The sequence below is a fragment of the Microcebus murinus genome, chromosome 2, assembly GCF_040939455.1.
Source record: "Microcebus murinus isolate Inina chromosome 2, M.murinus_Inina_mat1.0, whole genome shotgun sequence".
NCBI classification, from domain to species: Eukaryota; Metazoa; Chordata; class Mammalia; order Primates; family Cheirogaleidae; genus Microcebus; species Microcebus murinus.
Genome location: NC_134105.1, coordinates 110,130,562 through 110,145,086, shown reverse-complemented (window position 1 = coordinate 110,145,086; position 14,525 = coordinate 110,130,562). Strand labels below are relative to the sequence as shown.

Here is a 14,525-nt window from a genome sequence, read left to right as displayed (position 1 = left end):
GGCCAGAGTCTCCCCGGCACACCGATTCACAATGAGCAAAGTGGTATGGAGTGAGCCACTCCTTTGCATTTCAGCCACTTGCTGAAAAAAAAGCACCAACCACCAAAAAGAGTATCTGGTCCCTATTCTTAGGAAATGCATACTGAAGTATTTAGCTGTAAAAGGATATAATATTGTAACTTACCTTCAAATAGTTCAGAGAAAAATTAACTGTGCACACACATACATGGAGGTGGGGGAAGGGAGGGAAGGAAAGAAGGAATTGATGAAGGAATGGGGTAAAAGATTAATAGGAAAACCTGGATACAGGTATGTGGATGTTCTTGGTATTGATTTGATTTTTTTTTTTTTTTTTTTGAGACAGAGTCTCGCTTTGTTGCCCAGGCTAGAGTGAGTGCTGTGGCGTCAGCCTAGCTCACAGCAACCTCAAACTCCTGGGCTCGAGTGATCCTTCTGCCTCAGCCTCCCGGGTAGCTGGGACTACAGGCATGTGCCACCATGCCCGGCTAATTTTTTATATATATATCAGTTGGCCAATTAATTTCTTTCTATTTATAGTAGAGACGGGGTCTCGCTCTTGCTCAGGCTGGTTTTGAACTCCTGACCTTGAGCAATCCGCCCGCCTCGGCCTCCCAAGAGCTAGGATTACAGGCGTGAGCCACAGCGCCCGGCCTTGATTTGATTTTTGTGACCTTCATACACTTGAAATTATTTCCAAAGAAAATGTAAAAATATACCTCAACCCCCAAAACAGAAACTAAAATAAAATGACAAAAATATTCCATGGCAGAGGTCAGGCAGGTAAAAAAGAAAGGTGGTCAGAGAGGACAGAGGTTTCCAGAACTGGAGGGAAAGGTACAGCAGTGTCAACACAGAAAAACAAAAAGAGGACAGACAGTGTCACCATCATCTCTCTACTGCACTGTTCCTTCTCTCTGGGTATTCTCACTCAGGGCAGGCCACCGAGGAGTGACAGGGCAAAAAAAAAAAAAATCTTTCAAATTTTTAATCTTGCTTGTAATAATAGATTCCATCAGTCTTTCTGAGGGGTCAAACTAGCTGGCAAATGGAATCATGTGACCTTGTGATGTCAACTGCACTCGGAATGTTTATCGTCTGGACAACCCAGCCAGCCTCCTGGGAGCAGGTGTGCGATCTCCATGTCCTGCAGTGGTCAGAAGATGGAGAACTTCTCACTCCTCAGCATCTCTGGACCTCGAATCTCCTCCTCTGCCCTGAGCACTTTTCCTGACATTATGTCCTCACGTGCCACCAGCTTGCCAGGTAAGCTCTCGTGCCACTAGGGCCACAAAGATATAGTTGTTTTTTTTTTTTTTATTTTTAAAAAACAACAACTTTTAATTGAGTATTCTACCAGATCAGGTTCCAGGACCACAACTTAGGGAGAAAGTCTAATTACACATGGGGAGAAAATTAATTTTCGAAATGCTGCATTCATGGTAAATAATTCCTGCTGTTCGTTAATTCTGGCAAAGGAAGAAAGGGGGCGGGGGAGACATGTGCTGTCAAGTTTTTTTTCTCCCTAGAATCTGCGTGAAATCTCAAGGCTGTGGTCTGTCTACAGAAAGAGCAGGTATTAGTTTTAGCTCTGTTTTGACAAGCTGGAGAAGATTTAGACTTAGCAAACCATCAGGCGCAGTCTCAGCATGAGGGTAACTGACGAGCACGTCACGGAATAAAGGTGGACGCTCTGAGGACTTGCTATTTAAGTATCATCCTCAGACCTGCAATACCAGCGTCACCTGGGAGCTTGTTAAAAATGTAGACTCTCAGGCCCCCACTCTAGACCCACTGAATCAGAATCTGCATTTCTAACAAGATCCCCGGGGGATTCACATGTGCATTAAAAATTCAGAAGTACTGTTCTCGGGAGTGATTCTCCTAAACACCCACTCGCCTATACACATGACATTTATAAATCTGTGCCCCAAATGGAGCACAGCCACTACTCTGGGATTCGAGGCGGGTCAGCTTTTTATCCCAGTGTTAGCAGCTACCCCAGCGTGTGCCGAGCAGCAAGGGCCCATATGAACCTTCTCTGATGGTGGGTAGGACATGCTTTCGACGGGAGGACCAGGCTTCTCATCCTCAATGGGGCCACGCAGCATTGCTGTGCACCCCGTGACCAGAGCTCCCGCCCTGCACCCTGGGTCCCAGAGCACCCAGAGGCCTGCAATGCAGAGTGAAGTCATATATGTGATGAGATGCAGGAGGGCCATATGAGGGGGCAGGCCAGGCAAAGGGGTGCCATCTGGACCGTGTCTTAAATCCCCCTTTCCAGGGAATCTTTCATAGGCCTGAAGGACAGCACCCCATTTGGAATTCCCTAAGGTGTCTGCCTCGCTGGGTTCAAGAGGTCATTGTTTTACTTCAGCTTTGAGATGCTTTGAAGTGCAGAGGTTGAGCCTCTAGGTATGTCCCAAGTAGAGGACGCCCAGCCTTGCTCAGCTCACCAGAGTGTTTCTTCTGTAACCCAGACATTGCAAAGACAGCGCTACCCACTGAGGCATCCAGCCCAGCTCAGGCCCTGCCACCCCAGTACCAAAGCAGCGCTCTCCGGCATGGGGTGCATAACACAGTGCTCTCACCAGGTGAGGCCTTCTGCAGCTCGGGGCAGGGACATGTGAGAAGCTGAGGATGGACAGGGGCTGCTCCCCTAAGGGAAGGGTGCCCACAAGCTGGATCAGCACATGCCGCCATTTTACCTGCACCTCCTATCTGGGCCTTCTTCCTTTAGTAGAGACCTGCAGGCCTGTGGAGGCTCTTGCCTCTCCTGTCCTGTTCTCAAGCTGGTAGACTAGAGCAGTTTCTGCCTGAGGGGCTACGAAGGGACCAAGATGGGTAGCGAGGCTGAAATAATGGTCAGAACCATTGGTGGTGAATGAGGACTACAGGCGGCCAGTGGTCTGGCTAGCCCCTGGGCCGCCTGTCCATGTCTGTCCTCAGAGGAGTCAGAGGACAAGCTGTCTCCAGGGAGGGAAGGACCTGACAAATGTCAAGGCTTAGTGACAGAAAGGGGCCTCTCCTGCCCAGAGACCTGATGGCCATTTATAGCAATAGAAAACGAAAGCAGCAGGAGCGAATGCCCTCTCGGCTCGCCCAGCCCCTCTTCCACAGCTCTCAGAACCGCAGCCACGGCGGGGTGGAGGGAACCGAGGCTGCGGCCAGTGCTTGCCTTCTTGCCCTTCCGTGTCTGCTCACCGCCTCCCGCCAGCTCAAGTCCACGCATCCCGGCCGCGGCCAGAGGCTCAGACCCAGCCCTTTCCTTTGCAGACTGCACGTTGGGGGACACCCAGAGCGGGGAGCAGCTGAGGCGGAACTGCACCATCTACCGGCCCTGGTTCTCCCCCTACAGCTACTTCGTGTGCGCGGACAGAGAGAGCCACCTGGAGGCCTGCAGCTTCCCAGAGGTGCAGCGGGACGAGGGCAGGGGGGACAACTGCCTTCCCGAGGACATGGCTGAGAGCATCTGCTCGTCCTCTTCTTCCCCAGAGAACACGTGCCCCCGAGAAGCCACCAAGAAATCCCGGCACGGCCTGGACTCCACAGACTACATCACATCCCAGGACATCATAGCGGCCTCCAAGTGGCACCCGGCACAGCAGAATGGCTACAAGTGTGCAGCCTGCTGCCGCATGTACCCCACCTTGCACTCCCTCAAGAGCCACATCAAGGGGGGCTTCAAGGAGGGCTTCAGCTGCAAGGTGTACTACCGCAAGCTCAAAACCCTCTGGGGCAGGGAGCAGAAGGCCCGGCCCGGGGACAGGCTCTCCTCAGGCAGCTGCCAGGCCTTCAAGTAGTCCTGCCACACACCTCAGGTAAACAGGGGGCGAAGCCTACTTATGTCTCTAGAGAGATGCCAATAAATCAAAGTTAGTCACAGCCTCCTGTCCGGTCTGAGGTCACCCTGCACCACCTGTTGTCCTGGCCGTCACCTGGTCCCCAGCCCTTTCGGCTAAGTGTTGCCTAGCAACACCAGGCCTGACTCCCGTCTCCCTCCTCTCTTTAAAATAAAGATGGTACCTCAAGTTTGGGAATATAGTTGAAGACAGTGGTCCTCCAAGTGAGGTTCCCAGACCAGCAGTATCAGCATCCCCTGGGAATTTGTTAGAAATGAAATTCTCAGGCCCTGCGCAGGCCTACTGAATCAGAAACTATGGGGGTGGGCTTGGCACCCTGCGTTCTAACCCCTCTCCCAGCTGATTCTGATGCAGCTCAGATGTGAGAACCACTGCTCTGGGGTCCTGGCCTTTCTGGTTGGTTCCTGTGTGATCAGTGGTCCGTACTGGGGAGAAGAGATTGGATGCTCTGTCCTGTTTGCGTGGAGAAGAAACCTCTGCAGTTCTTAGATGTTAGATCTGCAGGGACGTTACGCCCCTGAGCATAAGGCAGGGAAAAGGCAAATAGGGCCGAGCCTGTCCCCACCACATGCACCACTATCCTTCACTTAGAACGGGCATCTGTGGCTGGAGCAGAACAGAATCACTTTTGACCCAGGGCACATCTTTACATGGCTGCTTCGAGTCATGTCAGAACGGGCAGGTAAACGTGTGAAACCACGGCTTCCTGTTACCAAGTAAGGCGCCCAGCAGACAGCCCTGACCCCTACTCATGTCTGAGCGAATTTTACTTTCTGACTTAGGTGAGCATCAGGGTTGTAGCGACAACATCTATTTGTCCCATTATGTGTTTTTTTTTTTAAAAAAAGGAGAACAGAACACTTGTTGGTCATACTGTCAGGCGTGATTTATCCTCTTGCTCATCTCCCTGACGACTCAGTGGCCCGTCCACTGCAGTGGACTTTGCCTTTCAGGGACCCTGGCACCCACCCTCCCTCAGTCTTTGTCGCGCTCATGGCTTGGCTAGTAGGTGGGGTGGAGGGTCTTAGTAACTCTTCCTGGAGCCTTGCCCTCTGCTTTAGCAGAGCTGCTCTGCTGACCACTGTGCTGCTAAAATCTCAGCAGAGTGAGAGGGAAGATGGGCTCGAATCCTCATCACATCACATGCCAACACCACGCCAGCCCACGCCCCACCACCCAGCCAGACTCCCAGAGGCCACCTGACCGACAGGCTCCAGCTGGACCAGGAGCAGGGACTTGGGGGTCATGACCTGTTTGCTCCAGGTGAGGTGCTGTCTTGGCATCATTCCCAGGACCTCGTGCCCTCAGGGAGCAGATGGGTGACTCTGGGCTTCTTAGTCCCCACTCTGAGCTACTGCTTCTCCGGAGAAGCCACCTAAGCCCTGAAGGCTCCTCCTTACACACAGGTGGCTGTGCACGTACACCCCCAGGATGGGGCTCCTGAGCCAGAAAGGAGGGCATATACAGGTGGGTGGTGGGCAAGGGACCACTCATGGTCTCACTATCATCTGGGACAACCAGGAAAGGAATCGGCCTCTGGTCTGGTCTCCCGCCTTCCACCAACCCCATACCCCCTCCTCGAGCACATCTGTATCCCAGGCACGGAGCACATCAAAAGAGGGGAAGCAATGAGGTCAGGACTGAACCCAGCACCACCGCATGTGCCCACACTGCCAGGCAGGTGTGCATGGGTAGTGTCCTCTCCCTAAAGACAAGGTGCTTCCACTTGTCCCATTTAATGCAGAACCATTATAACACCACAGATCTTCTCGTACAGAGCAGAGTTGCAGCACAGCAAGAGAAAGCTCCCAGCAAACAATTGTACTGACCGGCACAGGTGCAGGAGGGAGGAAGCCAACTAAATGGTAAACTGAGCTGTACCCTGGGTCACTGCCGGGCACTCTCTGCTGGGTGCTTTTAAAATGCAATCTCATTCACTCTGTTAATAGCTTTATGTGACAGGCACTGTGCCCAGCTTACAGGTGAGAATATAAAGCTCAGTTCAGTTCACTCACCCAGAAAAGAACAGAGGGCATGTGAACCCATTATATAGACCCTTCCAGCTTTCCTTCTGACCTGGACCCGACAAAACATCAGGACTAACAACCCCTCTTCCCTCAAAATGGCTCAAAGTTCCAGCAGAAGGGATCTGGCTTCCGTGCAGCCTGTTCTGTAAGATCCTGCAGCTCATTTCTCTAATCCTTCCCTCCTTTGCCAGCTTCCTCCCTTCCTTTCATCTCTGCTCCTTGCAGGGGAGGGGACCCCACATTCCTGTGAGCCAGGCTCCTCTGCTGCGCTGTGTTGCAATGACGCCATAATCCTTCCTGGTAGAGATGGGGAGGAGCCTGTCTTGCCCCCCAGTATGGACATTTCTGGAATGGGCCCATTCACAGCCCTACCAACTACGTATTTCAGGCATGTAGTTGTGGAGTCAGTGAAATTGCATAATCTTGATCATCTTAGTTATACTGGAAAACATCTATGATGTAGTACTTTTTCAAGCACTCAAAACTTGCTACTGCCCACACAGTCTAATGATTTGGAGCTTGAAAAAAATCTGCGGTCTGGAGAGCCTGCTTATAGAGCCCGAGTTTCCCAACGACAGCACTCCTGACATTTGGGGCTGGATAATTCTCTGTTGTGGGGGGCTGTCCTGTGTACCGCAGGCTACTTAGCTGTATCCCTGGTTTCTAACCACTATGCCAGTAGCGTTTTGGCAACCAAAAATGTCTCCAGACATTGTCAAATGTCCCCTAGGGGCAGCAAAATCATCCCCGGTTAAGAACCACTGATATAATCTGATCCTGCAAGGTGGTCTATGCAAATTACACGTGAAGCCACCACCACCTTCCTTCAGAGCACATGTGAATTCTGTCCAAACCCCACACCCTACGGAAGCATGTCACAGAATAGATGCTGCTGCCTGGCTTGGGAACAAGGGCGGAAGTGAGGGGGAGAGGAGGAGCAGGTGGAACAGAAGCAGCAAGAAAAGACAATGAGAAAGCTTGTAGAAATAAGAAAGGTTTATTTAGCAAAAGCCACTAGACTAGTGACAACATCCATAGAGTAAGTGCACTTACATTAACAGAATCTTTTCCCAGAGATTGGACCCAACAGAGTTAATGACATAACAGTTTTAGAAGGAGAGGGCTGGGGTTGGGGGAAGGAGGAAGCAGTCAAGCAAAGAGGAAATTAAAGGAATACAACTCCTAAACAAGGTCAGTGGAGAGAAATGAGGCAAGGCAGAGGTTTCACAGATAGCATTGATATAAGCAGGAATATAAGGAGTATAATTTCCAATCCCAATATACAGTCCATCCTGCGTAGAGAAACTGTTCCCTGGCTCTGTAACGGTGACAGCCTCTTGTGCCCGAGAGTCTGCTGGCATCTGGGGCAAGCTGGTTGGGACAGGGACCAGTAAGGTAGGGGCCCCAGGTGTCCACTTGTCCTCCAGGTAGGGCAGAGTAGGATGAAAAAGAGGCAGATGGAGTTGAGTTAGCAGAGCAAGCAGCAAGGAAGGAGGAGGACAGGGTGCCGTCGCTGGGAAATCAGTTCTGCCGAGTTCCCCTTCCTGCCCAGTTGGTGCTGACGGAGCGTTGGTGGCTGCTGACCCTTCAAGGCTCCTAGATCTGTCCTTTGTCTCCCATCTCCACACAACCAAGTGTGTGCTGGCTTGAGTCACAGTGGGGAGGATGCCAGCACACAAACCAGCGCTCCAGAAAGGGCCCGAACCGGGGAAAAGTTGGGGCCGAGGCAGGTGGAAACCACCGCGGAACATCCAAAGGGCACGAGTCTTGCATGGGCCCCAAAGTCAGTGACACAGATAACTAGTTTCTCTAATTCTTTAATCCTTCCATTTCCCTTCTTCCTTCTCTGCTCAAGCCTTTTCAAGACCATTTTAGAAACTGTTTTCCCCACTCACCACCACCCCCAGCCACATCCCACACACCTAATCTGCCAGCCTCTAGCGTCATGCTTAGCACCCACTGGCCTCGAGAAAACAGACCTTTCCCTCCTCTGGACATTCAAAATCCTAATCCTCTAAGAGGTCTAAGACTCAAGGAAGCTTGGGTTAGATTCTGTAAGCCGTGTAGGCTCAGCCAAACTGGATTCCTGACAACAGCTGCTCCTTCGCTTTCAGGGACCTCACTTTCCTGGTTCTTCCTTCCCTGTGTAGCTGGACCTACTTTCCATGGCCAATCACAACACAGAACAAAAGAAACAGAACCACACCTCTCCAACTAAATGCATGTTAGGAGAAGAACACAAACCCATTGTCGATTCAAACACCCTGGAGATTCCCATTCTCTTCTTTCTGGTCACAATCCCACATACATGTACACACCTTCCCTCACACGTGTGTATAAACACACACACCCACACACACCCATCCTATTTCCACTGACACCCTGATGCACCCAAGAGGGCTAATGTAAAGCTGCATTTATTTCCTTTCATTTGGACTTTCTGGTCTACAAGAGATCCGACTGTGGCTCTAAGAAAAGCATTGCACTTTTATTTCTATAAATTCTAAAGCAAAGCTAAGGTTGACGAATTCCATTTCGGGGCAATCGTATCCTTCCCAACTGACCCTCTAATGATACTGGAGCCTGGGTCTGTAGCTTGTTGTCCAGGACTAGCATGTCTCGAGCTCTCTCTTCAGGCATCTGGAAATCTATTAACAGCCACTGATGGCCGTATGGGAGCAAAAGGAGCTTTCCCTCACCGCCCCAGTCAGCCTGTTAGCAAGTGGTGATCCCTACGCAAGGTCTGGATTGTAAAAGACGAGAAAACTGCACGTGGCACTTTTTACAGGTGTGTTTGAGGCACGTACCTACAAAGATGGGCCAAGAGTGACGTGGCTGTGGTCCCTGACCTAAGTGGCAGTGATTCTGAGGAGTGGACAAAAGCAATCTCAGCTATCATCAGCCTGTGTCTATTTCTGTCTCCTTTTTTTTTTTTTTTTTTTTTTTGCAGTAAAAACTGACCACTTCTGCCCAATGGAGGGGACGGGTTAAGAGGTAAGGCTGGGGGGCTCTGGGTCTCAGAGGCTCTTAGAGGCAAAGTGATACAATAGTTTCAGCTGGCACAGCCCTGGAGGGCAGGACACGGGGGAGGGAGGGACGCTTGCCAGCCTCCATTGAGGTGGGCTGGGCTGCAGGCAGGGGCGCAGGGTTTCACAACTGAAGAATCAGACCTAAGTGACTTGGGGCAGAAAACAGGCTCTTCTCCCTCTGGACTCTCACAGCCAGGGCCTGAGCCACCGTCGAGCTCCCAGGCTCCCTCCGAGGCAACACCCAACACCCAGCAAGAGCAAATGTTTGGATTCAGTTCTTCTAAGAGCTTATCCACTGTGACACATCCCAATTCCATGCTCACACTGTAGAAAGCAGCCTGGCTTGTGCAGCCCAGAGCATTCAACCTCTACAATCTCAGCAAGAGCCCGGAGAAGGACCTTCTCCCACCGAGGGCGCAGGAGGGCTAGGCAACTCATAGCTTCCTGATATCCAGAAACAAAGCACCTGAGAAGGTACCGATGGCTTCCCTTCACGCTGGGGACCGCGGAGGTGGGGAGAGCAAGGGGGCACAGGGCGCCACACACAGCAGAGGGTCCTGATGACAGCAGGGGGGAGGAGCAGGTCCTCCAGCAACCTGCCCCACCGCCCCCACCACCCTCTAATCACAAGCAGGGAAGGAGCTGATTCTCCTCTGGGGATCCAATTGCTTCCCCACTTTGCCCTCCAAAGCGAGACCCTACTCCTTTTCTGGAACCTCACGCTCCAGGCCCCGGGCATTATCCTCAGCAGAGCGCGCTGGCTGGGCGTTCCCCTACCCGGGCGGCAGCCAGACACGGCCCCTCCACACCACGCCGCCTCCCGCGCCATCGCCTCGCCCCTACACGGCGATCTCGTCGTCCAGGCCGTCGCCCAGCTCCTGCCTCTGCAGGACGTTCAGCAGGCGCGGCAGCTCCTCCTGGGACCACGAGTCGCGCTCCTCGCTCTCGTCCGTGTTGGACTCGTACTCCGAGGCGATGCCCGACTCGCGGAACTTGATGAGCTCCAGGCTGCCCAGGAGCGGCTGGCCCTGCGCCGGGGGCGGGGTGTCCTCGGGCGGCAGGAAGCGGAAGCACTCCAGCTTCACCAAGCAGTCGCGCCTACCTAAGGGGCTGCCCGCCGGGTGGGCGAAGTCAGCCAAGCCCGCGCCCAGGGGCGGCGAGTGCAGGTCCTCCGGCTTAGGGGTCGTGGGGTCACAGAGCACGGGCAGGGCTCCTGAGCGGAAGGTGATCTCCAGCAAGCTGTCCTGGGAGCCCACTGGAGGGGGAGACAAGAGGGAGAGGAGGGGCGGTGTTAGGCCAGGGTGCTGGTTGGGGAAGCCCGCCCTCTGACAGCCCCCTCCAGGACCAGCTCGGCAGCACCTCTCGGGGGTCCACATCTCTTGATACTTCACCCCTTCCCCCGCTCCCACTAGCCCCAGACACACCCGGATGGGGGGAAGGAGCTTGGAGGACATGGTAAAGGCTGGGCAACGAGAACCACCTGATTGGGGGGCTGGGGGGAGGGAGACCGCTGAATGCCTTGGAAGGGTTTGTGGTAGGAAGAAAGGTTAACCCCTTGAGAGAACCATGTTCAAAGCATGTACTCTTAGTACAATCGTGTAAATCGGCATTTAATTAGGAGATATGAGGGTCTCAAACAAAAATCTGGAAAATCCAGAGAGGCTTACATAGACTGGTGAGGTGCAGTGGTTCCCAATCCATACCTTTGGGCCACTTAAAAATACAGACTCCCAGCCCTGCCCCAGTCCTGATGAGGCAGAATCTCTGTGGGCTGGACCCAGTAACATGCAATTTTTTCTTTTTTTTAAAAAGCTCATGGGATTTGGGGAAATTAGATATAAGTTTGAATCTTGGTTCAACCTCTTGGTAACAGTGAGCTAGTTACTTAACTTCTCTGAGTCTGTTTCTTCATCTGTAAAACTGGCACAATAACATCTACCGCCACAGAGATGAAATGAGCTCACCTGCCAGTTTCTGGCACAACAGGCGATCAATGGATATTTGTTGGTCCACAGCTAACACACAATCTAAGCATGTAAATAGCCCACAGGTAAGCTCAAGAGGAAGGTATGGAGATAGGCCGCCTTCTACTGCTTTCCAGTCCCGTGTGGAGGTGGCGGGGTGCAGAGGCAGCATCTCAGACCACGAACTAGGTCACCTCTGTCACTGCCCAGCACAGCTGTCCGGTCAGTTATTCCCCTGCCTTACCCATTAAACAGACATAATGCTACCAGTTTTTCTGCTATGCAACAGAGTTGTGAAATATACAGAGAGAGTAGTAAATAGTTTGACGTCTCCCCCAAACATGACACCTAATCGGTGCTCAGTGTATTTTGCATTGGAAAAGCCTACTGAGAAAGAAATTGGCTGCCTCAGCATGTAGATACCAGAGCCCCCATCATCAAGTAGAGACTGGAGGAGCATATGACATTGAAGGCCAAGCCCAGGAACTGGATTAGACAGCAGCCAAGATCTCCTCCGGCCCTGCAATTCCATAACTCATGAAGTACTTGAAGAGGACAAATATGCAGGCCGCCTTTGTTTTCTGCTGGAATACAAGGGCAGGTCAAGGTTCCAAAAAAATCATCACCAAAAGCTTTAAGGAAAACATGTTTTCCAGAGCCTTCTCAGAGGGAGGCGAGGCTGGGCAGGGCACTGGCTTACTGGCATTCTGTCCTGACAGCTTCAGCTCCAGCTCCTGCACCTGCTTGACCAGCAGCGAGATGTGCTGGAGCATGTCCTTGTTCTGCAGCAGAAGCTGGTGCACGCGAGCCTGGGCCTCCAGCCGTGCTGCGGCCTCAGCAGCCAACTGGTCCTTCAGCAAGTGAACCTGCAGAGAGGAGGCAGCAGCAGAGAAGACAGAGGAGACAGGACGTGAATGCACGTGAGAGCTGTTGGCGGACAATGGAGATGCCCGCCACGTCCAGTTCAACCATGAATAAGCCCTTCACGGACAGAATGGGCATCCGGGCTTATAACTCTGGAGGAAGAGGAGCCAAAAGAAGTTTTCACCGGCCCCATGAATCTCTCTGCATGTCCCAAGGGAGGGCCAGCGTGTGACGCTCAGCTACCACTCTGGGCCCCACAGCAAGGGCAAGAGGTAGGAAAGAGCCATCTACCCCCTTTCTGCCCGCCCGCGCGGCACTCCATCCTGGCCCTGAGAACTCCTTCAGCACCTAATACAGCACTGCTGTGTCAAGGGAGGGACCCGTTTCTCATCCTGTCTTTCAAAAAACAAAAACTGATATACAGACCCACTGGTTAAGAAGAGTGTCACAAGCCCCCATATAATTTTTCCTCCCTGCTCCTTGCACCCGAACATAACAAGAAATAGGAAACACTACATGCAACTTTTTAATTAGTGAGGTGGTTGTGATAAAGCCTGTCTTTTAATGCCTGTGGGGATCAGCTGCTTCCCATGACTGTCTATTCCCTTTTAGTTCCCCTAGGATCGTGATTTGTACCTGGCAGGGGTCAAATGTTTGCTGACCGACTCGTAAGAGGGCCTTGTCCAACAAACCCAGGAGGGCTGAGGTGACCAGTTTACAGCACCCTCAACAGTTCACAGCCTTCTCAGGGAAGAGCAGCCGGCAAGGGACCCTCGGCATGCTCTGGGCCCAGTGGTGTCAACAGCTCTGTTCTATCCTCATGTGGAGACGAAACTCAGTGGGAGGAGATGGGGCAATTATATCAGGACTCCGGCTTGAAGAAACTGAGGCCCAAGGCCGATGACAATGTTCACATGTATGTGATTCCTGTACCAAGTGGATAAAAGGTTCTCTAGGGAGGGGTGCAGGAGGCCCATGAAGAAAGGGAACTAATGAATTTGGTGGCATGGACCAAGGCAGCTTTTGGCAAAGAGGATTTTCTTGAACCAAAAGCATGGTGTGGACAAGGACATAGGAGCAGTGGAATGAGGATGGATGAGGAAGATGGGAGTTGGAAACATTAGCTGATTCTCTTGCTCAGAAAAGAAATGCTTAAATTTCTGAAGAGGAGTTTGCTCCAAAGAGATTCACATTTTATGAGGGAGTAAAGGACCTGCTCACCTTACAGTCTGGCCACACCTGGCCAAGTGACCTGCCAGCCCAGTGTCTGCTCCTCCCAGCAACCAGCACTCAGAGAATTACATACACTCTTGGGTGCAGTGGCTGCTTCCCTCTCTGTCCAGATTTGAGGACCTGACCTTGCAGTTGGCTCTGCTTTTAACTGTGTGGAGCCACTAATGAGATTAGCTGCCACTTTCCATTAGTGGCTCCCCAGGGCTGGACCCATCTTTCCTCCAGGGGATGACGTGTAAGGAATCTAAAGTAAGCCTGTCCTCCCTAAAGGACTGCTAAGAACAGAACTGATACTGTGGTCAAGAAGTCAGCTTCATTTGTTGCCTCATATTAACTGGAAAAAAAGATCTGGAGACAGGTGAGATCAGGTGTGATGCAATGAACTATGTGTTTGTTCTTCATCCCCGATTCAGCTATGTGTTTGTTCTTCATCCCCCCATACAGCTCCCCACACCCTTGGAATCCCCAGAGTGATAAGAGTGTCTTTTGTATAACTTATGAGATGCCTGGTGGCTGGGGAACTGTAGGTAGCTTCAGGATGTGGGCTGGTCACAGGAAAGATCTGGCATGATTAGAGCCTCGGGACTTTTCAGATCCATACCCAACCTCTCGGGAAGAGAGAGGGACTGAAGGTTAAATCGATCACCAATAGCCAATGATTTAATCAATCGGATCTACATAATGAAGCCTCCATAAAGACCCAAAAGGACTGGGTCTGGGGAGCTTCCAGGTAGCTGAACACATGAGGGTTCTTGGAGGGTGGTGTGTCCAGACAGGGCATGGGAGCTCCACGCCCCTTCCCACACACCTTGCCCTGTGCATCTCTCCCATCTTGTGTTCATCGGTACCCCTTGTCGTATCCTTTATAACAAACCAGTAAATGTAAGTAAAGTGTTTCCCTGAGTTCTGTGAGCTGCTTTAGCAAATGAGTTGAACATGAGGAGGGGTAGTGGGGGCCCTAATTTATAGCCAGTTGGAGAGAAGTGTAGGTGACAAGCTATTACTTGTGATTGGCATCTGAAGTCTTGTGGGACTAAGCCCTCAAACTATGGGAGCTGACACTGTCTCCAAGTGGACAGTGTTAGAATCAAACTGAGTTAAAGGACACCCAGCGGGTGTCAACAGCAGAAGTGCTTGCTTGGTTGGGGTGTAGGGGAAACCCCCAGACCTTTGGTCACAGAAATGTGTTGTGAGTATAGCAGGGAGAAACTGAGTTTGTTTCCTCCTATATCCACTCAACGGGGAATGAAGTGTCAATACTATTTTAATCTGGATGTCAGATGCTAACTGGATATTAAGCCTTTATCCTCCTTGGAAACTGAGGCACGGAGAAATTTCACCTGGGAGTTCCCCAAATCCACTGGGTTCTGAGGAACAGGGCAATTGCTGTGGGAAGCCACAGATAAGCCCCAGAGAAGGGTCAGCTTAACCTGGCCATCTGCAAGTGCTGTTACTCACTCTAACTAAGGGAATCACTGAAAGCAACTTAACAAACAAATAAATGTTGTGAACTGCTCTTTTTTCTAT

The 14,525-nt window shown here is 51.7% G+C and overlaps 3 protein-coding genes across 6 annotated transcripts in view; 1 reads left to right on the top strand and 2 right to left on the bottom strand.

Moving 5' to 3' along the window:
- The window catches only part of LOC105873570 (carboxyl-terminal PDZ ligand of neuronal nitric oxide synthase protein), a 293,709-nt gene that overhangs the window by 8,354 nt on the left and 270,830 nt on the right, over window positions 1-14,525 (bottom strand). For all 3 annotated transcript variants that reach the window (XM_012768617.3, XM_012768618.3, XM_012768620.3), the window contains 2 exons: window positions 11,602-11,767; window positions 10,040-10,192 (listed from right to left, as the gene is read on the bottom strand). In XM_012768617.3, the coding sequence (XP_012624071.2) occupies window positions 10,040-10,192; window positions 11,602-11,767 (319 nt within the window). The remainder of the gene's footprint in view (window positions 1-10,039; window positions 10,193-11,601; window positions 11,768-14,525) is intronic.
- UAP1 (UDP-N-acetylglucosamine pyrophosphorylase 1) overlaps window positions 1-14,525 on the bottom strand; it is a 246,640-nt gene that overhangs the window by 216,609 nt on the left and 15,506 nt on the right. The gene's annotated exons all lie outside the window — the stretch shown is intronic.
- On the top strand, window positions 1,182-3,903 carry SPATA46 (spermatogenesis associated 46). 2 transcript variants are annotated; one of them, XM_012768633.3, is made up of 3 exons: window positions 1,182-1,284; window positions 2,499-2,612; window positions 3,295-3,903. In XM_012768633.3, exons 1-3 carry the CDS (start codon window positions 1,182-1,184, stop codon window positions 3,819-3,821), a joined length of 744 nt encoding a protein of 247 aa, XP_012624087.2. In that variant the 3' UTR covers window positions 3,822-3,903. The 2 variants fall into 2 exon arrangements, 1 of the variants encoding a protein (XP_012624087.2); XR_012918185.1 differs by lacking the exon at window positions 2,499-2,612 and having other exon boundaries at window positions 1,194-1,284; window positions 3,295-3,380.